This window comes from Nelumbo lutea, chromosome 1, assembly GCF_056320005.1.
Source record: "Nelumbo lutea isolate HS-2025 chromosome 1, American lotus-T2T, whole genome shotgun sequence".
NCBI lineage: Eukaryota > Viridiplantae > Streptophyta > Magnoliopsida > Proteales > Nelumbonaceae > Nelumbo > Nelumbo lutea.
The window spans coordinates 191,336,702-191,361,750 of NC_142684.1; the positions used below are offsets into that span (position 1 = coordinate 191,336,702).

At 35.7% G+C, this 25,049-nt stretch overlaps 1 protein-coding gene across 17 annotated transcripts; it reads left to right on the forward strand.

Moving 5' to 3' along the window:
* The first annotated feature begins 1,037 nt into the window (after positions 1-1,037).
* On the forward strand, positions 1,038-12,555 carry LOC148880042 (uncharacterized). 17 transcript variants are annotated; one of them, XR_016104447.1, is made up of 9 exons: positions 1,105-1,581; positions 2,913-3,157; positions 3,275-3,506; positions 5,918-5,958; positions 6,064-6,108; positions 10,496-10,623; positions 10,761-10,853; positions 11,066-11,174; positions 12,153-12,555. XR_016104447.1 is itself a non-coding variant. In XM_088961847.1 (8 exons), the coding sequence occupies exons 2-8, from the start codon at positions 3,017-3,019 to the stop codon at positions 12,186-12,188; spliced, it is 732 nt and encodes a 243-aa protein (XP_088817973.1). In that variant the 5' UTR covers positions 1,038-1,581; positions 2,913-3,016; the 3' UTR covers positions 12,189-12,555. The 17 variants fall into 17 exon arrangements, 8 of the variants coding, with proteins under 8 accessions (XP_088817973.1, XP_088817970.1, XP_088817971.1 ...); XR_016104442.1 differs by having other exon boundaries at positions 1,249-1,581; positions 10,751-10,853; XR_016104441.1 differs by lacking the exon at positions 1,105-1,581 and adding an exon at positions 1,979-2,796 and having other exon boundaries at positions 10,751-10,853.
* The last annotated feature ends 12,494 nt before the right edge of the window (positions 12,556-25,049 follow it).

The window sequence follows — 25,049 nt, forward strand, 5'->3', positions numbered from 1 at the left end:
AAAACAAAGAAATACACAAAAAAATTTGTAGAAAATCATAAGAATTGATGAAAAATAACAAAAATTACAAAAAACAAAGAAAACCATAAATTACAGAAAAAATTAAAATATAAAAATTTCATTCCATGGGCCCCGAACATATTAATCAATTAGGCCTAGGTCTTCTGAGGGCATTTGGCCACTAAGACTGTATGTTATCATGAGTGCGGTTGTTAAGTAGGACTTACAACTTATGCCCTAAGTCGTATGCAACACTATGACACATTATAAATTGTTCGATTGTTTTATTCTTGGATAAATGTGTGGAGGTGCTTAACATGCCTAGAAGGTGTTTGCATACATGTTACTTTAGTGGTTGGTTGATAAATTTTTCTTCCAATTAATTTCTTTATCTCCTCTTAGTTAAAAAGTAAGAAGAAAATGTTTTTAGGCTTAAATGTAAGTCATTTAATAGTCATCTTAGATAATAACTTCTGCTATTCAATTATTACTTGTGTAAATTAGCATAATAGCTTTGTTTACTTCTAACCATTAATAATAATTATTTTCGTAGGTTTTATGTTATTACAAAAGAGGAGATCGGTTAAGAGTGACATCTCCTATTCTCCATAAATTTTGTGTTTCATTGGGATGAACTGTATTAATTTGCATATAATGTTGGTATATGTAATTTTATCATTGATTTGGTGCACTAGTGTTTTAATCTGATGCATTTGCAAGTAACATTATATATATATTATAAAATTTAGATCTTGGCATTTTGTGTTTATGTATTATATAATTATCGTAGGACTTGAATAATATATAAACTTTCATTTATGCCTGAGATATAAAAGTATAATCATTCATTACCATCAATATCAAATACCCATGGCACGCAATTACTATTTTACTCCACTCTATGCAAACGTGGCATTCTGCTGTTGGGGGAAACAGCCAAAAGTTTTTCCCCATCTATTGGGCCTCAATAGTCAATATTATCCTTCTGCCAAAATAAAATAGTCAATATAGTAAAAAATAATCTTCCCCGAATGGCCACCACGGACGAAGGTAATCCAACCTCCCTTTCAAATATACCATTTTTTTTTTAATTTTTTCTATTTCAAATCCAAACCTTCGATCTTTAATTCTGCCATTCTGGTTTTAGGCTGTTTAGAGATCGACCAACCGGCAACCATCATCTCCAATCTGGGGAACTGATTCACAGTACTCTTCATTAATTTCCATGACCTCTGCATCTGCATCATCGTCCATAGCGCCCCCAGCCTCAAGTGCAGACCCTTCCGTCCCACCCCACTAGCAGCAGCAACCTCAATAGGTTGAAAGATTCGAAGCCCGAAATTGTTCAATCAACTGAGGGTATCTCTCATCGGTTCTTGAGGCAGGAAATAGGAACAAAACCCAATTAAACTATCTGCACTCAAGTTACACAAGACAACAATATGACTTAGTAATACGAAAGCTTACTGGATGCCCCAGCTTTGATAGAATGTGGAGAGTTTTTGATTGCAGCCGCGATAACGAGTGGATTGTATCGTTGTTTGAGGTGTGGGCTAGACAAACAACAAATTAAAAGTGTAGGTGAGGCATCCCCAAACACAATTTATGGCCCCTGTTTTTTCTTTTTGGATTTCATTCACTGATATCTCGATGGGGAGCCATGTCCGCTGGACAGCTGTAGAGAGAGAGAGATATTTTAATTATGCAAGGCTTAAATTAAGCTAACAACACTACATTAGTACCAAAATCCTTCGATGGAAATCTTTACACACCGCCATTGCTTTTCTATTGAACGTGGAAAGGAGGTGGGGTTGATGACGCCATGACGGGTTGTTAACTCAAAAGGTCCACAGACTGGTCGCATTAGAATTTAGGAAGTCTGCAGAGGAAAAGAAAAGAGTTATTAATTTTATGGAATTATGTGGTCTTAATCATCTTTACTTATATACCTCCAATTCCAATTCCGTGACATCAGTGTAGTGTATGCATGTGACCCTCATCCCTACATAGTTGATAGATAGTTCATACTTCATTCCCAACTGCGAAGCTGCCGTCGTCAATTGTAATCTACTTCACCATGAAAACATTTTTTCTTACTTTTTCTCATCCTTTACTTTACCCAGTAAGATGAAAACATCGTGAGAGAGGAGGAAGGCCAAAAAGGAGATTAGATTTTGATACATTCTTCAAAAGTCCAGTCCAGTGGCCCGCCACCGTTGTCTTTTGTCACCACTCCATGCATTAAATTATTAACCACTACTCCATAATCATAACTCGGCTTAGAATTGACAGGCAAGGCAAGGGAGTAGACGAGTGGTAGTAGACAACCTATTACCCACTGGATCATCTTCATGGAATCTACAGTCAATTTTCGTTTTCTCTCTTCAAGTGAACAAACCCATTTAAATTTTCTTTTTTACATTTGGTTTTCTCTATGTATTTTGGACATGGTTTATCTTTTCATATAATTTGCAGGCAACTCCTCTTTGTTAGGTAAAAGTAAAGAAGAATATTGGCTTCTACTTGTAGTCGTGTTAATGGATTTGAATGGATAGTTACATGACAAGGAATTTTGGATAAATTTATTCCCAACTTATTCACCATGATTCTTGTAGAGAATGATATTATGCATCTCAGTCAGTCTGTGTCTCAGTCATCTTATTTCAATCATAGATGACGAAGCCATCTCCATTCATGACTTGGTCAGTCCAGTCTGTGCCTAATAAGAAGACAAAAAAGTTGCGTTGCGTGGAAATCAAGTCCACCAATCAAGAAAAAACCAGAGATGATTAGGTGGTAACAAGCTAGAATGGTTGCTTTCCTAATTGATGAATCTTTAATCTTTTTGGAATTTGCAGTTTATTTATTTATTTTTACCTATATTTTTAGCCGTGGTGGACTGATACTTGCAGGCTGATAAACAGTGAAGGAGATTAGAGGGTTGAAGGTTATCTCCATCTGGAAGGAACAAAGGGCTCTGTGCCTGTGACTGTGGTTCCCGGCGGGAGAAATCTGCATGAAGGTCACCTTTGAAACAATGGGGACTCGGCAGGTGGATGTCCATTACGTAAATTCCGGCGTTACGGGCATAGTAGAGAATTTCGAAGGGTACTACCTTGAAAACAGCGGTCTCTCTCTCGATGAGCTCTTCCATCAGGTAACCAAGAATTTTGCAAAGCTATATATTAATAGCAGGGCAATACGAATTGTTGGTATTAATGATCCTTTACTAATTGAAGGGGTTAATGAGAAATGGTAACTAATTATGGTGTAGGAAACTGTGTATCAGTCACTCCAAACAGAAAATAAGGACAGAGCAAGTGCTTCTGCAATTAATAATTCTGAGCCCCATCATGATCAAGGTGCTGAGGAGGGAGAATCCTCGCGTGTTGGGGTCATTGAGTCACAATTAGCTTTGGATGAAGCTTTAGCTAGAACCTTGCAGGTGCTAGAGGACCACCAGCTTCTTGCTGCCTCCTTAGATGAAACTACTGAAACAGAAACTGGTATGGAGGAAGAATTCCCACCCAACTGTTCTATTTGATGAAATAGTTTCTCAATGCCCGATTTTTTTTTTTATTCCTCTATTTTATCAGTTGTATTATGCCAAAAAATCGTGTTACCATACCTATGTAGACCTGGATTTCATGCTTCCAATTGCTGCTGCTTCTGGGGATTAATAATTGGAATTTTCGCAACCGCAGCAGCTGATGTCAGTTTCATTATTTTTTTCCCTTCTAATAGCTAAATTATAATTGGATCTATAGTAAAGGTCTGGTAGAGATAGAGAAATATAAAAGGATTACATTCTTTATTCACACTGATTCATGTACACCATATACAACTGTTCAGCATTTGAAGAAAAATGACTCTTTTCCAATCACTTGAGCAGTTCTTAAGTGCAGGGCCCCAATTCCTCTTAGATAGAAGCCCAAGAATAAATAATTCATTTATATTTATCCATAACAGCTGGCTCCAAAGTCCAAACATCTTTACCCACAAGAAGCTTCTCCTGTTCTATTCTCAACCTTTGGTTCATAAATTGATGACTTCTCTTTGAGCCCTTATGTTGCTTAAAATGGCTTCTGGTTAATCATTTTTTTCTTCTACAGATTTTATACTATAGATGATTTAGATGAAACTGTTGAATTCCTAATTGCTTGCAAATTTCTCATTTTTTTTTTCAATTATAGAGGTTTCTTCACTTCGTTATTTTTGGATATAAGCCATTGGAAGGTTTCCTCAATTTGTCTAATCTGTGTTGTTTGTTTCTCATGCTTGAAGATTTTGTTTCTTGCAGTAAATTGTCTTTAATGATGAAAACCAAATAGCAAGCAACAAGGGCTATTTGTCTCACTTTTAGTACCTTTCTGTCTTCTAGATAAAAGAGTGGAACCCCTAGACTATGCAGAATTCCTTATTAAATTTTATTCTGCTAATGTCACCAATCAATTGAACAATTAACAAGGACAACAAGGAAAGATTGCCATCTTGGGCCTTTCTGATAGGGTTTACGGAGGTTCTCTTGTATTCATCTCAACTAAGCCTTAACAGGACTATATGCAATCAGCTAAACTTACCATAATCCACCTTCTCACTCTGTAAGATCATAAGTTCTTAGGTCATTCCTCACTACAACCCACATGTGGCAGGGTGCCAAGTATTTAGGTACCCAAAAGTGTCTGGCATGGTAACTTCCAAAAATCACATCATGAGGACATGATGATAAACAAATATTGTATTGAATAAAAAGTATAAAGTGTAGTAAGAGAAGAAATTTAAAGAAAATATTTGAATATCGAAGTGTGTACTCCTTAGTCTTTATTGTTGTTCATGTGTAGTAATGCTAAATTCCAAGATCTTTTGATAACTTCAGCTTTAAGCTTTAAGCAACTATGATGCAACAAAAGTATTTTGCCAACAAATGGCATGGTCAAACCCATTAGTTTTGAGCTTCCATGGATATACTTCATTTTGGCATTTTCCTTAACCTATTAGAGCCTGAAAATTTCACCAAATCAATGGGTGCATTTATTGTATCATGTTTTCTAAAGAATTCATTACATTAACAGCATACATGTAGTACCTCTGTAGCCTTCACTCTCTTTTGTGATTTTAACAGATCCTCTTGTTATTACCATCCTTTAAGTATTCTCTTTATCAATCTTCTTTACTTGTCAAATACAAGAAAAAAGTCATGCTGAGATAAACACCTTAATAATTTAACCCCTTAAGAGATGTGGTTCTTGAAAAGGTAATCATACTTTATTTTCAGGCCTGGTGGGTCATGGAAATTCCACATGGGTGGAAATATTGGAAACACTACAAGGATTGAGGCTAGCAGAATATTTAAACTACGCAAGGTTGGTAGTGGGAGGAAACTCCAAAGTGGTGGTTCACTGTCTGAAACAGGAGGTATGATTCCCATAGCCATGCAGAAATATTATGATCGAAATAAGTGAGATGACAAGGGACATGGAGATTCACATCACTGGACATATAGATCAACCAATGGTCTGGCTGATGCTATGGGAAAAAAAGGTGGTTAATTCAGAAAATTTGTTTTGGGGACGGATGGGGAATATATAGTGTGAAAATAACTGCATACAAAAGAAGTTGGGTGGCTAGGGGATAGGCCAAAACAGGGTGCTCGGCACTTTTCTTGTACATAATTCTTTTTCTATACTATCTAATAAAACTTCTGACTGTGACCAATAAAAAAACAAAGATAATCATACTTTAGCTTTTAATGCTTCTCAAATACCCTTTTCTTCATGAATTTGCTCGTCCATTCCAGCAACTTGGATGCATTAAATATGAGAGATGTATGTTATATTTGTAGTGGCTCTTTTAGGGGGGATTTGTGTGTGTGTGTGTCAGTGATTAAAAAAAATAATAGCTATTTTATCTTCTGCAGTCCATAGAGAAGAAAATCCCGTGGCAAACTCCACTGCACTGGTAATCTATCATATAATTGTTCTATTAACTGCTGTTTGGTTACATTTTTAAAGTTCATGGTGACTCACATATATGAACCAAAGTTTTCCCTGTGCTGAACAACAGGCTTTGAGACAAGATAATGTGGACCCAGATAACATGGCATATGAGGTGAGTTTGTTAATGAATTAACACTTTCCATTAGGCTTGTGGTGCCATGGATAAGTCATCAATACCTGAATATGTTTATTTTTCATCACAATTCTTTTGCACTGTTTATGCAATTTTGGGGTCTATGATACCCAGATATGGATACTGAAATGGTCATCAATATGGGGATCTCTATACCCTAAAATTCTGGACAGCAATACGGGGATGAGGATCCCATATGATATGCTTATATCATGCTTCTATATCTAGTTTTGAAGTTACATGTCATTTCTGAAGGCTTATGCCTTCCCATATTTAATTATATATCCAATATATACTGATCCTTTTTTTTTCAGAAAAAGTAACTTTGATTTTATTGAATGAGAAGATGTACATCAAGAAGCAAAGCAAAGAAAGCAGAAATTACAGAGGCAGAAACCTGTCACTAAACAAGAAATCTCTATGAGCACCAGATTTAGCTAGACCATCTGCTAGAGAGTTTTGTTTCCTCGGGCTCCAACTCAACTTCACATTCATTGAGTCCAATGTCTCTAAGCTTCTGCCAGAAAATGCGCTAATCTCCAAGCCCCTCCATCTTTTTCCTTTAGCCATCTTATAGTATTGGCAGAAGCACCCTCAATGGCTAGACATGAAATGCCTAATAATTTTGCAACACGAAGCCCTGTGAGGGCCACCAAAATATATCATTTCACATATTTAAAAATCTAAATGCTATAGAGTATATCTAGATGTGTCCAATCATTTCCAGTGTTGTCTTAGGCATATATTGTGCCAGACACTCATATATTAGGCTGTACAGGTATCCTGATATCATAGTTTGGGATACTACCAGATCTATCTTTCCAAGTTAATTTAACATGACAAATTCCTGTCATACCAACTTTTGTCTTAACAAGTCAGAGGTGAGGTGATTAAGCTAGCATCCCTTATATGAGCTATGGCAGTTTTGCCCTGAAATACAGTGACCTATGTCATTTTTACATTTTTTTTTGAAACTAATAATTTCAAAAGTATTGGTTCAGCATACTTCCTGAGGAATGAGGTTTGTGGGCACCTTGAAGTTTCATTGAAAGCAAAGAAAACCAGGAAGAGAGAGAGAGAGAGAGAGAGAGAGAGAGAGAGATGAAAGAATGGTAAGATCCATCTAATGGACGCCATAAAGGTTGCGGAATGGGTGGGCGAATTTCAAAAATTTCCTACCTTCTCTCAACTGGGAATCATATTCCCTAAATTTAGAATACAATATTCAAGGATCCTACTTGAACCATAATCAAACCAGATCTGTACCAAAAGATAAATGGGAGGAATATACATGATCCGGAGAAGCAGTATCTCCCAAAGTTGGTGTTCACGCCCAAAGAATACTCCAAGATCCGTTCCTGCTGAAGATGACACAGCTGTGAATGGAACAGAACCAGCAGGGTGCGTCCTACACACTGGATCCTTCACAAGAATCCTCTGGAAGTACTAAACACTGAATCCTTTTCAGTCTTTCTTGCAAGACTGATGTCAAGAACAGATTTCTTGACTTTCTTTTCTGCAAAGATCTAATCTTGCAATGGCAGATGGCGGCGGCAGGAGGAGATCTCCAAAAACGAAAAAGGCTGAACTGCTTTTTCTCTTTTTCTGGAGAGTATGAATCAGATCAGATCTGAATTCGCAGGAGGTATCCTATACCTCTTCAAGGTGGTTCGAAATCTCCTCCTTTCTTCTTGATTAAGAAACCTCCTTTTTAGGAGTTATCCCAATCCAAATCAGTATTTGGATAGGGGATAATCTTAATCCTTTCTGTAGATAGAGTTAGCTTACTCCTGATCTTATCAGGAGGTTACCAGATTCAAATCTAATTTGAATTTGGTCTCTTAGAGTGGATAAGGCTAAAAGGCCCAATCCTTTTACTAACTTTAATCTCAAATTCGCCCCATGAATGGGTGATCATATCAGCCCACCTCGAAATAGGCTTTTGGCCCATTAAGTGTTCAGTGTCTAATTACTTTCCAATCTGCTGCCCAGTTGGGCTTCTTTGTATGGCGTGGGACCCAAGCATTGATCTACACACCAGCCACATGGGTTCGGCCCAGCCTCTAAAACAAGGCCCAGCCGAATTCACTGAAAAACTCAATGAACCCCTTGAGTCCACATATGGACCCTATGGGCCCAACACTTACATTAAGTGGTCCCTGGGCCAAGCCTTCTTATAAAAACCCAGGGACTGTGGGCAGGTGCAAGATTAGCCCATCAGGTATTATCCTCAATGGTCTTACACTTAATCTCTCAGCCCTTAATGATCAAGCACTGCCCGACAAGAGAGGACCTCTCCCTCGGCTGCAAGGTACAGTGCCGCACTCTCCTCTCACATGGATCCCGGGAATTAAAACCATTTGCAAACAATTCGAAACCGTACATCTATATATATAAATATATTAATTTTGCAAAACAAAATTCCAACGATTGAAATCAACTGCCGGCAGTTTGGTTTCCATCAGAGAGAGTGCATTCCCGATCATTACTCTTTGTCCGCAAAGTGGCTGATTCTGTCACTATGATCACCCACTCAGATGAATTCTCAAACTGCCCCAACATACCCAAGTTTTGATCCCCGCTAAGGATCTCACTGAATGGCATATCAAAGGCAGCCTGATCCAACACCTAGTGAAATGTCATAATCGAGTCTAGGGGTCAGGTGTAACTTTCCAGTTTTGCCCATCTATCTCCAAGGTCCAGGGCAATACTGGAAATCTGGTCCGGTTCAAGGATTCAAGTAATCCCATGCTGCATGTGCCTCGGGTCTTACCCTGGTGGCTGAGACAGGCCATCCCAACACTTGGTGGCACACCAGTATCAGCCTTGGCAGGATAAATCTCCCCAGACTTATCTAACGGCTGTGAACATTTAAAACTAACATGAGTCTCTACAAATGTCCAGTTTTAGGGTTTTACACAGAATTAAACCAAACAACATGAATCAAATATGCACTTTATTTATTTCCACTAAATAACAAAAGTACATCAAATCAGATTGAAGCTAAGGGCATACAAAACTGTCTAACAAGAGAGAGAGAGAGAGAGAGAGAGAGAGGACTACTCAGTGTACAAACTCCAAGAATTGCAGAGAAAAAAAATTTCACTCAAAATTCATTCACTCATTAACTTTGAAAAGAAAAGGGATAACATGTATTTATAGAGAGATAAGAAATCCTGACCTTACTTTATAGTCAACCTATCTAATAAAATCATCATCTAAGCCTTGTCCCAACTATATGGATTCAGCTACATAAATCTTGTTTCATCATTCTGTTCTGTTCAGTGCTATATCCATATTTAAATTATGAGCACTTAAGTCATTTGTTATTACTTCCATCCAATTCCTTTTCGGTCTGCCCCTAGCTCTTCTATTCCCTTCAACTTGTAACAAATCACTTTCCTAATAGGTTTTGTAGATGGTCTTCTATGTACATGATCAAAGCATCTCTATCTACTTTCTCTAATTTTATCACCTAGGTTTCTTCGTATGACTTCATTTCTATCCATGTTCTTTCTAGTTTCACTCATCCATCTAAGCATTTGCATTTCTGCCACACTCATTTCTTGGGCATGCTGTTTATTAACTGCCCAACACTCTGCTGCATACAACATGGCTGGCCTTACAACTGTTTTATAGAATCCTCCTTTAGTCAAAGTGGTATTACACCTACCATATAAAACTCCGGATGTACCCTTCCATTTTTCTCATCTTGCCCGAATTCTATGAGCAACATCCTCCTCAATCTCTCCTAAACTATCTAATAAAACAACAAATAAAATAAAAAATATATATATATACATATATCTTATAGCACATTCCTGGAATATTATTTTCGAGGTTCTTCCAATCTGATTTCAAGATCAGGCTCAAACATGGGCCATGCTAAGAGGCCCACTGGCCCTTAGTGAGGGGGATTTGAAGGCTTAGGACCCAGGAGATGGCTGAACCTGTCCAGTCAGGCTAAAGCTTAGGACTAGATTGGGACTACATCAACTATATTAAATACTTCAAGAAAAGCTCATTCATCCAAGTTGTCCTTGCAAAATGTTAGTGGAACGAGATTTTGAATGTCCTTTTTTTTTATTTGATACTACAGATGTAGTTCAATTTTCACCCACCAAACCATTAATAAAGTCCATTGAGGAATTTCCTGAATTTGTTCTGGATAGAAATTGCCTAGGAATTACAAAACTAATGTATGTCGTAACTTATTAAGTGTGGACTATCCATCATTTACTAAACATTGTTGTTCTATCACCTTACAACATTCTTTTAAAATTTACCTGTATGATAGGAACCATCCTTTCTGCTGTTATATTTATGTTGATAATATCAATCTGTTAGGACATGTTTCCTCTCTCAGGAATTACAATCTCTAGGAGAAGCAATTGGCACTGAGAGCAGAGGATTATCAGAAGAGCTTATTGACTACTTGCCATCAATCAAATACAAAACAGGTTGTTTTTTCTCAAGAAAAGACAAGCATGAGCAGTAAGATCCTTTTCTTTTTTTTTTCATTACCATGGAATTTTTCTTTTCATTCTAGGGGACACATATCTTTGAGTAGACCAATAAGAATTTCTATTTCTTCTTTTTTTAATGAATATTATTGTTCAAGGGATTTGCAGAGTCTGATATCCTTATGTGTGGTCAAAATCAAGTGACTGTGCTTCGCTTCTCAATGTTGTGAATACAGTGAAAATATTTTCCCCATGAATGAGGTCAAATTTAATTTTCTATTTCTCTAGTATATACAACTCTAACTGGGTGAGAGATCTTTCAGTGTGTTGATTAAGGTTTCATTTGGATAAGTTTAAGGATTCGGTTCTTTTAAAATCTTACCAAATGTTCAAAGCATTTTTCTGCTTGATTCCGTTGATATTTCAAGAAAGAAAATATCTCTTCCTTGCTCCTGATTTTTTCCTGCTCGCAGGTGTGTGATCTGTTATATTGAATACAAAAACCGAGAAAAGTTGACGATTTTGCCATGCCAGCACCAATATCACTCAAAGTGCATCACAGTGTGGTTGAAGCTCAAAAAAGTAATTTACATTGCCTATGCACAATAATTTCTTTTACTTGTTGACAAAACAATGCAAATTAGGATGTTTTCCCTTTCCAAGTACCATGACCTTTGTCCTCCCATGGTAGAGCAGATACTGCAGGGTGATTGGCATATCATCATTGTCATGTTTTTCATTCTTATATTTGATGATTACTTTTATTAATTTCCCTTTTTGTTTATAGTTCCTATAATGCAAGGTTTTCAAGGTGTTGAATATGTTATTTAGATATTCATAGTTCATGAATATGTTTTCTCATAATAATCTTCTGCTTGGGTATTTAATTAACTTGCAATTAAATCCCACAGAAATGGAAGAATGCACCATGCTGTTTCTGCTAGACGTGTGCAGAATATATACATATCAAAGTTGGATTGGAACAAAAAAAAGTAATGATGAGTGAGATTTCACATAGAAATTGGACTTCAATTGTAATGTCATACAATTAATAAATGTTTATTCATTAGAAATTAAGAAAGAACAAAAGATTAGAAACAAATAGAAATGCTGATTACACTATAGTCCTTGATAATCCATCATATAATGACATTGTTTTGTCTATAGATCCTAAGTTATTAATATGATAGGGCATCAGCTTATCCATGATGCTAAATAAGTCTTAGGATTGGATAATGTGAATGCAAAAATCTTGCCACAGCTCAGGCTTAAGATTCAAGTTTTTTGACCTTGAATGTTCCTAAGGAAAATATGTAAACTTCATGATTGCAGCATTAACACAAGCATTGAACATGAAAAAATACTGTGATAATGATATGTAGCATTGTGCACTCTGAATTTATTTGAATTAATTCCAAATGTAATTCCATAGTTTTTTTAATCACTTGTATGTTTAAATCTCTATTCCTGCAACTTCCAATCATTTTCTGAATAGAGGTTCATCCATTTGTTTACCAGGGCTTTAATGTTTTTACATGTTTTCTTTTTGCTCAATTGCAGGCATGTCCAGTCTGTGGTGAGGAGGTATTTGGGTAGAGAACGAGGCAACTGCTTCTGTTAATGCTTCCTATGGATTGGATTTGGTTTTAAAAACTGGTAGGTGATCCTTGTTATTCAAAGTTAACTTCTAAGAAGACATTGGCAAAATGATCTATTAAGATTACATTAGTAGGTTGTTAGATCAAAAGCTACTCTTAAATGTTTTTTTTTTGGGGGTAAGAAGCTACTCTTAATTCACATACACTAATGTAAATGATTACGAGTACTTTGGGAAGGGTGTAGCTTGCTTCTGGAATGGTCTATACCCAAGTCTTAAAGTGGTTGATGTGTATATCTATGTAGGTTATTGCCATAAATTATTTTAATTATTTATCTATTGGTGAAGAAACATTTTCCCTTTGCTGTAATTTTCTTGGGCAGCCAAAAATGTCTTCTTTGCTACTGACAAGTAAACCCTCTCATTGAGATATCCCATTTATTCATTTTTCTTCTGGGTAATATATCTTATTTATTCAGGAACCTGTTTCATTGGTAGCCCAAGGAGTAGGACACATGGTATGCCCAAGATTTCTGTTTGGGCAAATCTCATTTCCAATTTTCCGATGGTCTGTCCATCCCTACTCAAGTCTTAGTTCTATATCAAGTGGCATGTTTGTTTTATCATTCCAAGTTTGAAATAGAACAACCTCCATGGATGAAACAAGACAACAATGGCTCAACAAAATCCAATAAAAAATGGGCACTTTGGGGTCTGGTGTGGCCTTGACAGGTGGGGCATCTATGAAACAAATTAATGGCTTATGATGAGCTTAATAGAGTGACTCTCACAAGCCTAAAGGCCCATTGGGTAGAAATTGTAGTGCCAGAGATTATATGGGTTGAAAGGATTTTCAACTTGCAAACTCCAACTTATATATGAAGAGATTGATGATAGCAACAGCAGCTTCAACCAGAAATAAATCTCCAGCAGCCATAAGGCTCTAATCAAAATGTAGCAAAACTTTGTAGAATTGATCAATTTTGATAGAGGCTCAGCAGTAAAAGAATGAACAACCTTTTTGAACCAACCATGGCAAGCAGCAAGCTATATTGTTGATCATGGTGAGGATTGACTTCTACATGCTGATGGGCATAAGTGGTGATAAAAATGTGCTTTATCAAGAGTAGCAAAAGAATAAAAACAATTCAAATAAAATAAATGGGAACCAAATGTACTACTAGTACTAGATGGAGTGAAAATTCTAAAGTATATATATATAAATATGTACATTCATATTGAATTGAATCAGATTATGTTAGATCCGTGAAGGGTGGATCCATATTTCGATTATAAATGGATTGAATTTGGACCACCCTTAACGGAATCAAATTTAAACTCAAATTTGGATAAATAGTTACCATTTGCAGCCCTACCATGGCTGAAGTTGCGGCCCAAGCCATTCTCACAGTGAGTGAGACTGGGCCTAGCTTATTCTGGCTTATATGCACTTCCTTATTCACTTTATCACATAAAATGAACGGTGAGAATTCCTATTCTCTTCTCAAAGGCCTTAGGACGATGTGGTACATCTGGACGGCGAGGAACAAAGTATTCTTTGATAATGGTGTCTTCTCTCCTATTCAAGTTGTTGCTTGGATCAATTCCCATGTGACTACTATCTTTAATTGGCAGGAATTATTTCAGGCCCATGGAACTGGGCATCCAACTACAAACTCAGAGCCCATGGGCTAGCTAACTTTGCCATTCGGACATCGCTCCCTGATGTAACTTTACTTTGCTTTGTTGAATATACTGCCTTAGGGCTTAAAAAAAGACAATTTTTATTTATAAATAGAAATCTAATTGAAAAGTTAAAAATCATCAAGAAACAATTTTATACAAATAAAAGATAATTTACTGTATAGGAGCTGCAAATAAGCAAAAACATATTACTTTGAAGCCAAAAACTGGAATCGAAAGACCATAAAGCCAAGATTTTGCTTTTGGCTGTTGAAAGATGAAAGGCAAAAGAGTTAACGAAACACCACATCTTTCACTGTTAGGTTTTGATTGCCTCGGATGATTCCAACCTCCAAATTCCAAGCCCACCAGACAGAGACAGAGGCGACAGAGGCGGGCTAAAAATAAAGTTGCCAAGTGGACAAAAACTTTGGCCCCACACACACTTCATGATTCCTAGAGAGTTGGGTTAAAAAAAAAAAAAAGAAGATGGGCTAAAATAAGGTTGCCAAGTGGACAAAAACTTTGGCCCCACACACACTTCATGATTCCTAGAGAGTTGGGTTAAAAAAAAAAAAAAAAGAAGATGGGCTAAAATAAGGTTGCCAAGTTATTTTAAAATCCAAGACTTCAGGTCTTTAGCCGACCATCGTTGTAGTTGGATAATTGCATCTGCTAAGTGCTATATATTAATCACAGTGGCTTTACTAAGCAAATTGGATAAATGGAAAGCACAGGTGATAGGTATAGCCCACCGGCTCCGACATTGAAAGCCCATATCAATATCAATGGATTCTCCTCTCATCCTCGTCCGGTTGATGTCAACCGTAACAAAAATCCAAAGCATCATTGAAATTTGGAAATTGGAAGTGCCCCACTACATAAAAAGCATTCAGGACTGGATATAAATAATTAATTTTTTTCCCAAGGAAAAGTGGAAAAAGGTTCGCATCTCATCTCTTTTTATTGCCACTTGGTGACCGTTTGAGCTTTTGAAAATGAGCTGAGTCTCATCCACATAGCAAAGAATGGAAATATTCAACAAAAACATTCCCCTTTATGGTGAAATTTTCCATGTTTATCCCAATTCTAGGTTCATCCAGCAGCCTCAAAACCGCTAGACCATCCATTAAACCGGTCTGGATCTGGTTCAACTGACCAGCCCAGTTACGTTGAGGTATATATATGTATATCGTCACTCTTCTTCTTAGTTGGTTTCCTTAATTTGTTATTTGTGTGCCACGTGTGGAAGACATTACATTTGTATTATCCATTTAGGTGCTGCGTTGGCTAACTATTAGCCACGTATTAGAGATTGACATAAATAGGATGTGTCATTGTATGGTGGATAAAGTGGTGCTGACTGGGATCCATTTTGATGCATGCATGTGTGAATGCGACTTCTCAACTTCTTATTTCATGTGTGACTACGATTCGGAAAAGGAAGTTGTTTATTGTTTTATTATATATAGTGCACCATGATGTGATCATGTGCACAATGAAGTTCCACATATATATATTGCAAATTTGCATTCTCACTTCTCAGAGAGATGTGGAGGGAGTAAAATAACGCTTCTTCTCTCCTAAAGAAGAAGTACTGATTTTTGATGACACAGCAGCAGAGTAGGTTTTCTTTGAATTACATCATTTGTATGGCTAGCTGTTTGACTTGGGGATAGACCTACCAGGCCCTAGTCCATCTCATATTTTCCAAATACTACTTCTGAAAACTGATCAGACACAGTCAGCTATCTGGGAATAGGGAGGAAATCCTCTTGAAATTTACACTGGTGTAAATCCATGATAGTGCAGATGGGATGAGTTAGAATTCCCGTTTCGTTTTGCTTCAGGTTTCATTTTGTGTTGTTTGTTTGTGAGGAGTAAAATGAAAAGTAAGATGATGTGATCCTTCTTTTTACTTCATGTGAAGGAGAATGAAAGTAGGAGGGAGGTTGTTTGCTTGGGTGGAACAAAATAAAAAGTAAAATTTTGTGCTCCTCACTTTAAATAAGAGGAAGAATTAAAGTTAGAAAAGGATGGTGTAAAATCACTATCAATTTTTCAGGATATAAAATTTGCAATGCCAATGCCAATGAATGCAAATAAGACAAGATGCAAATTTTATATCATACAAGAATAAAAATAACAGTTTGCACTGCAAACAAACAGAGCCTTACAGACATACAAATAATGTGGTCCCTGCTGTATGTTATTTATTTGAAATAGAAGTATAGGGAGAAGAGAATTTACACCCAATTTAGCACTAGAAGAAGAAAAGAAAAAGAAAAACGAAACAAAGGCAGCTAAATAAATAGAAGCGACATGCATGTTTCGCCTTCCTTAATATTCCATGCCAATATCAACATCAATAGATATTAGATGAGGGAAAAAGATAAGATGGAATTCATACTTCATGATCAAAAAGAAAGGGCTCCTACCTTTCCATATTCTCTTGAGTCATGACATGTACATTGGTGGAGGTGGGCCTTGGCATGTCTCTTTCTTGATTTGGTCCTTTGCCCACTCGATAATATGTAGGGGTGAGCATTATTCGGTTAAAACCGAATTATCGATCCAAAAATTTTGGTTTCGGATTTTTCGGTTTGGTTTTTTTAGTTCTTGGTTAATTCGGTTTTTAGGTAATTTGGTTTTCGGTTTCGGTTTTTAGGTTTAAAAATTTGGTTAACCAAAAAGACTGAATTAACTAAAATTTTTTATATGATATATAATATATAATATACAATATATTATTTAATATAATATGCTATATATTTATATATTAATATAGTATATATAATGTATTATAATGAAATAAAGTTTCATAATATATATTATAAAAAAAATATATATATATATATATATATTATAGGTTATAATATATAATATTATGTATATTTTAATTAAATTCGGTTTTAACCAAAATAACTGAAAACCGAACAGAATATTTCGGTTCAATTATTTCGGTTTTCTTATAATTCAGTTTTCGGTTCGGTTTTCCTTTTTTAATTTCGATTTTAAAAATTTTGGTTTATTCGATTCGGTTTTTAACCGAATAAACCGAATGCTCACCCCTAATAATATGGCTAGGTTTTTCAAAAAGAGCAATAAGTAGGACCGCCTACTTGAATATTTAGTTATTAAACAATAAGCTGAGGTGGCATATTTAGATGTCCACATCAGTAGAGAGAGACAGAGACTAAGGGAGAAAGAGTATATCAATGATCTTAATCATTTCATCTATTGGAGTCCTTTATCTTTTAGGTGGTATGAAGACTTGAGAAAATATTGGGTCCTACCTAGGAGGAGGATATTTGTCCTACCAAATGCATTTTACTCTTAAATTTTAGGGTTCGGGGGCTTAGAGTTTAGGTTTTAGAATTATTTAAGGTTTAGGATTGGGGTTTAGGGTCTAAGATTTAAGGTTTAGGAAATCAAAAGAAAAAAATGTTTAAGGTTCAAGATTAAGCTTTTGAGGGTTTAAAGTTTAGGTTTTAGCACCTCTTTGTTTCATAAAAAAAAAAGTTTTTAGTATTTAAGGTTTAGAGTTAGGGTTTAAAAGTTTAGGGTTTAGAGTTTAAGATTTAAGCACGGTTTTCAAAATCGGACCGGACTGGACAGTCGGACTGGAAAAACTGGGAACCGGTCACTTGACTAGTTTCGATTTACCCCAAAACTCTTCTTTGGCCAAAAATTGTTGATTACCCAAGCAATCAAACCGTTGAACTGGACAATAATTTTTTGTTGTTTTTGTTTTTTAATTTTTTTAATTTTTTTGTCAAAGCAGGCTGGGCCGTTCGATCCGGAAACTGCACCTAGAATGGTTCCCTGTCCAATCCGATTTTAAAAACCTTGTATTTAAGGGCTTAATATTTTTAAGATTTGGTATTTATATATAAAAATCAAGAGAAAGTCGGATGGTTTTGTCTAACCATGGTAGGAAACATCCAAAGTCAAGACTCATATTTATCAATCATTTTTTTCTAGGCATATTTATCAATCATTTTATTGCTAAGTTGTAGAAGATGCAAATATAGGATTCATAGACAATGCTCTTTAGATGCAGATTCTCTCTCTATTGGAAACCCGACCCGAAGGGTGAGTTTATAATTAAGACTTCCTATGCGATCCAAGTTGTGCATGATGCTAACCCCTCTATGATGCATCAAGAGTTAAACAAAATTTCGACTAAAGTGCCCTCCGAAGAAAAAAATACTTCTTGTATTTGGTCTTCCAAAACAAAAATTCTTCCAAGATGTTCTTGAGACGAAATGGTTTGAATGTTGATGGGGATTGTGATTTTTATGGAGAAAATGAATACAGTAATCACATTTTCTTAAGATGTGTGACTGCCAAACAAGTGTGGATGGTGGGTGGTGTTTTTGGCTAAGTTTGGTGATCAATCAGTTCTCGATTGGTGGAATGGAGTGTTTATATTGAAAAATATAGAAGATAGAATATTTAGAGAGCTAGTGGAATTTAAAACAAGAGAGGAAGCCCTGGAATTTAAGTCCTGCAATCTTAATATCAATAGTGGCCTTAAAGAAGAATACCATCTTGGTCAAATGGAAGTTTCCAATAGCTTCTTATATCAAGATTAATTTTGATGCTTCGAGAAATGATGGGCATTCAACCATTGGTTGTATTGGGAGGGATGAGCTGGGCTAGATCCTAACCCTCCGTAACAAGTGTAGAAGGGCTTGTTCCATCAATGTCACTAAATCTTAGGCAGCTTTTGAAGCTCATGTCTTGGCTTTAACTGAAGACTGCTACTAGATGTGTGAGACTGTGAGTGTGGGTTAAATGCGCAGATATATATATATATATATATATATATATATATATATATATATATATATATATATGTTGTAGTGTGTACAGATTACAAGTACAGATAGATTAACAGCTGTACAGGATAAGCTTTACAAAGAGTTAAAGATAGCTTTGGTTATCTTTTCAACTATGATTTATTTGATTGACTTGGAATTAGACTCTTACTATCCTTATCCATTGGGATCAGACACAGATGGGGGGATGATGCACCATTAGCTTGTTCCTCAAGAAAGAAAATTGGGAAGAGCTAAGTGGTTTTGTAAAAATGTCTACTGGCTGATCTGTACTAGAGATAAAATGAACAACTAAGGCCTTACGAGCAACTTGCTCCCAAACAAAGTGGTATTCGATCTCTATATGCTTGGTGCAAGCATGGAAAATAGGATTTACAGTTAAATATGTTGCATCAAGGTTATCACACCAGAGGACAAGAGGAGAAATAGGAAGGATAACAAGTTTGCGAAGGAGATACAAGCTATGCTTTGATATTCAGATTCAGTACTAGACCGAAAAACGATAGCTTGCTTTCTAGAGGACCATGAGATCAAATTGCGGCCTAGATAGATGCAAAAACCACCCTAAAACCTTCTGTCATCCAAACAACCAGCCCAATCAGCATTTGAGAATGCATGAAGGTGAAGAGAAGCCAATGGAGCAACAAGCAAACGAAACCCATAATCAATAGTGTGCTTCAAATATCTGAGTATGCGCTTGACTGCACTCCAATGCTCAGTAGTAGGGGCATGCATGTACTGACATACCTTGTTGACAGAAAAGGCTATGTCAGGACGAGTTATGGTTAAGTGCTGCAAAGCACCCACAGTGCTCTTATATAAAGAGGGACCTGGAAGAGCTTTTCCAGTGTGCTATTGAAGTTTACAAGTGAATGCCATGGGAGTTTCATAAGGTTTTGCACCATCCATGTGAGCTTTCTAAATGTAAAGGACCCAAGTCCTTAACAACAAAGGATGTGCTCATGGTAGCAATAAGATTTGATACAACAGTAGAATCTAAACCAATGATAATGATTTCATCGACATAGATGAGTATAAACATAATGCACAAAAGAGATGTAAGTATAAATAAAGAAGTATCTGCTATTGATGCCTAAAAACCAGCCTGAAGTAAGAGTGTACTAAGCTTCTGAAACCAAGCCCGATGAGCTTGTTTTAACCTATAAAGAGACCTATGTAAATGATAGACATGAGTAGGAAACTTTTGATCAATAAAGCTTGGAGGTTGCTTCATGTAAACATTTTCTTCAAGATCTCCATGAAGAAACGCATTTTGAATATCAAGCTACCATATAGTCCAACTATTGGACAAAGCAATGGTAAGAGCAATGTGTATAGTTGTTGGTCTTATAACTGGACTAAATGTTTCAATAAAGTCAATCCCAGGTCATTAATTGTAACCTTGGGCCACAAGTCGTGCCTTATAACGGTTGATAGAGCCATCTGGGTTTCTCTTGGTTTTGAAAACCCACTTACATCCAACGAAATTCATATCATCAGCATGAGGAACAAGAGTCCAAGTTCCATTTCGCTGAAAAGCATCAATTTCTGCTAACATAGCATTTCATCATTGTGCACTTTTGTTGGCTTGACTGAAACAAGTTGGCTCACCTTCATCGACTTCTAGTGGGTGATGAGAGGCAAAATAAGCTTTGGGTTTATAAATACCATCCTTCCCACGAGTAATCATAGGGTGTGCATTGGTGACAAGTTGTGGAATAAAGGCAACACTTTCAATAAAAACCTTAGGGGAATGAGTTGGCTTTAGAATGAGAACTAGCAGAACTTGATGGTGTGGCAACAACTGAATCACAACTTGATGGTGTGACAGATGGGACATTATCACTTGAAATTGGAGAAGCAACTGAATTATGAATATTATCACTTGATACTGTATCACATAGTAAAGCTTCAACAATAGGAGGAGGTCCAATAGATGTGGTAGAGCTCTTTATTGATGAAGAAGAGTTAGAAGCGACTGAAGTTGCACAGTGAGACTTGAAGGAAAATGTATCTTCATCAAACTGAACATGTCGTGAAATAAAAACTCTCCCTGTAGAAAGATGGAGACATTTGTACCCACTATAGCCTTTAGGATAACTCATAAATACACACGCAATAGAACGGGCTTCAAGTTTATTCCTATTGTAGGGTCGAAGAAGAGGATAACAGGTGCAACCAAACACTTTCAACATGCTATAATTAGGTTTAATATGATATAATACCTCCCAAGGGGAATTCATAGCAAGCACTTCTGTTGGAAGTCAATTAGCAATGAAAACAGAGGTCTGAAATGCTTTCCACTAATAATTCTTAGGGACACCAGATTTCCCTAGTAAAGTTATCCCCATTTTAACTATTTGCCTATGGCATCTCTCAATACGCCCATTTTGTTACTAGGTGTGAGGACAAGAGAAACGATGCAAAATGCCACATTGGTTCAAAAAGGATTTAAATTTGACAAATTCTCCTCCTCCATCTGTTTGAATGGATTTTATCTTGGCATTGAATAAAATTTCAACTTGCAATTTAAATTTGACAAAGGTGTCAATAGCATCTGATTTCTTAACAAGTGGAAAAATCCATTGATATCTAGAATGAGCATCAAGAAAGAGAAGATAGTAATTAAATCCATGGACTGAAGTTACAAGTGATGCTCCCCAAACATCATAAAATAGTAAGTCAAAAGGAGCATTGTATAAGGACTCACTAACTGAGAAAGGTAACTTGTGGCTTTCGCCAAGAGGGCATGTATGACAAAAATCTATTATTTTATTTGTAGATACTGGCAACAAGCTGGAGTTGAGAACGTGCCTCACAATGCGAGGTGTGCGGTGACCCAACCGCTCATGTCATTTATTCATCGAAGTTCTAACACCTAGAAATGCTGAGAGAGAAGAACTTGGATTAGATACTTTACTTGCTCTCGTTTGTAACTCATAGAGACCATCTCTGCTACACCCCTCCAGCATGACTTTCCTTGTCTACTGATCCTTCACAAAGAATTTGTTTGAGTGAAACTCAAAATAACAACTATTATCTTTAGCAAATTTAGATACTAACAACAAGTTTTTGCAAATCTGAGGTACATGAAGAATATCTTTCAGAACAAAGGAATGTGATGGTGAAGAAATAATAGCAGACCCAGTGTGTTTAATTGACAAACCTTCTCCGTTTCCAATAGTGATTTGTTATGGTTCAGAGTATTCAGATTGCAAGTGCAAATTGGCAAGATCAGCTGTCATATGATGACTGGCACCTGAATCTAGGTACCAACTGTTGTCAATCACTGGTCCTATAGAAGCAGTATATGTAGCAGGAGAGCTCTTTTCTGGACGAAAATCATTGTCAAACCTATCTCTACACTTGTAGGCTGTATGGTTTAGCTTGTGACATATTTGGCATTTGACTCCTTGAAAGGGATTTGGTTTCTTACCCTTTCCATTAGAAGTCTTTTGTTTGTTTCTGTAGTCATCAGTCCTAACAGATTGATATCTTTTTTGAACAACCATATTAGTTTGTGGTTGAAAAGATTCAAATAGAGTTTGAATGTATTCCAACCAAAGTTCATGGTTGGTGAGTAGAGCTTGAATAAAATCAAAAGTGTACTCACCAACACGCAATAGCAACGGAGTGACCAAAGATTCATAATCTGGGCCAAGGCCACCTAGGACAAATTGTATTAATTCAAAGTCTGAAACTGACTCTCCACCTAGGACAAATTTGTTTTCTTCAGATGAGTCAACTCAAACCTAAGTTGCATAATGCGTGCCTGCGATCTTGAAGCAAACATGCGAGCAAGAGCATCCCATACGCTCTTTGAAGTAGTATACCCTATTACCTGGGCTAAAACTCCTTTAGTAAGAGAGGAGAGGATCCAACTCAAAAGGAGTTGATCCAGTTGTTCCCACAACATGAAATCAGGATTGTTAATACTTTGACCATTCTTAGTAATAACCTTCATGGGTTGTGTAATGGTTCCATCTATATAAGTCATAACTTTAAAGCCTTTGAGCACAACAACAAATTGAGATCTCCACAACAGATAGTGTGGTTTAACTTAATAGAAACCAAATGACTTACCATAGATGGGAGATTCAAATTTACAATAGTGCTGGTTGACCAGGTTGCAATGGGGAATGTTGAAGTTGAGCTTGACATGTTGAATCCTAGCTCTAATACCATGAAACGAAAATTAGATTTCTGTAATGAACTCACGATAATAATCAGTGAGTTGAAAGTATTATATATATATATATATATATATATATATATATATATATATGTTATAGTGTGTACAGATTACAGGTACAAATAGATTAACAGTTGTACAGGATAAGCTTTACAAAGAGATAAAGATAGCTTTGGTTATCTATCCGATTGTGATTTTCTTGATTGATTTGGAATCAGGCTCTTACTATCCTCATCCGTTGGGATCAGACTCTTCCTATCCTTATCACTAATAACTTTGAGATGTCTTTGAGATGTTTGGAGCGGGACCAAATCTAATAGTTATAATGGAAGTAAGCAAGTTAAATGAGTACTTGATTAGAGGTATAAAATGGGTCGTGCCAGGTTGGTATGGCACGACCCGTGCAAAGTGTGGGTCGTGTCGTGCCCTTCTGGGCTGTGCCCTCCCTTGGGATAACTTAGGGGGTTATCCAGGTCATGCCATGGGCCTAGGCCATGCCGGTTTGGGCCATAAGCCGAGCCTTGGGCGTGGACCGAACCGGACTAGGCTGGTTTTTTATTTATTTTGTTTTATTTTGTTTTTTTTGACATTTTTTATTTATTTTTATTTCTTTGCTAAGTAAAACTAAAATATTTAACTTTGGGAACTATTTGAAAAAATAAGAAATGAGAAAACTAACAAATAAATGAAAAAAATACTTGACCAAATAAGAATGGAATAACAAATTGGTAGAAAAATAGGATTTTTATTTCATTGGATACTTGGATGAATGAAATATGAAAATTGAAAAATGGAATAAATTAATAAAATATAAAAAATATAAAATTACATTGTTAAAAATAGAAAATAAATTAAATAAAATTAAAACAAAAATTACAATAATTTGAAAAAATGCTATACAACTATTAACTGAGTATACAAAAAATATTGACTTCATCATTTTCTGATTTTCTCCTATTGTTCATGACTTTCATCATCTGCTTTAGGTGAAATATTGGGTGTAGTGTCATACCCTCCTTTGTCTTATAATTTGTCTTCAACATCCAGTCAATCTTTAAAACAATTGCACATCTCTAAATTTTCATCATTCATACAGCTTCTCTTATTGTCCAACACCTTAGTACCTGCCCTAAAACAAGAATTGTAGACACCGGAGGGGTTAGTAGATCATGTGCCATGGTAGCGAGAACTGAATAATTTTTTGAATATTCACTCCACCAAGCTAAAATATTAAAATTATTTGTTCCCTCACCTAACGTAGAAAAATTTGCTTGTAAATAAAAATTAAGTTTAGTAAATGAACTTGTTGAGGTAGCGAATTTCTGCCTTCTACTTATTAAATAAAAAAGTTTTTCTCTTCTACTACTGAGCTCAAGTTCAGAAGTGGAAGATGCAGCTGTACAACTTATAGAATTATTTCCTATTACCTCAGATTCATATAAACTGTACATTTCAAATAATAAATTATTAATTTCATCATTTTTATTTTCAATTCCATATTCATATTTTCACAATATGTTTCAAGTAAAATATCTAAACCATTTTTCCTAATCCTAAGATCTAATATTGTAGCTAAGCAATAAATAGGAGAAATGTTCTCCCAATATTTTTTAAATTTATTTTCCACTATTTCAACAATATTTTTAAATTATGGATTATTTCTATATTCTGCAAAACAATCACTAATCACCATTAATTGATAAGGTAAATTACAATTAATTGGATAATAAATACCCAATAATTCATAGTTGCATCATAAAAATGTTTTAAAAAATCTCTTATACAAATTGCAATTTCCTAGTCTTCCTAAAATAACATATCAGTAGGCATTTTTGCATTATAAAAATCATTAAGGATTTGTTTGTAAGAAATACAACTTTCTGACATAGCATAAGTAGAATTTCATCTATGTTTAACATCTAATATAAAATTTTATATTTTAAACCATAATTTTGACATAAATATTTAAATTCTTGTTTTCTTGCTTCATAAATTTTAATATATATAATACAATTTCTAATTTAGAAATATGAGTAAAACCAATATTTAAAGCATCCTACATACATAAATTTAAGATGTGACATGCACATTTGATCTGAAATAATTTACCATTTAAACATAGTTTTAATTGAGATTTTAAA

Coding starts and splice junctions, on each gene's coding strand:
- LOC148880042 (XM_088961847.1), top strand. CDS start 3,017: ATGAAGGTCACCTTTGAAACAATGGGGACTCGGCAGGTGGATGTCCAT. Junction 3,507..5,917: donor AACTACTGAAACAGAAACTG/GTATGGAGGAAG, acceptor TATCTTCTGCAG/TCCATAGAGAAGAAAATCCC. Junction 6,109..10,495: donor CAGATAACATGGCATATGAG/GTGAGTTTGTTA, acceptor TTCCTCTCTCAG/GAATTACAATCTCTAGGAGA.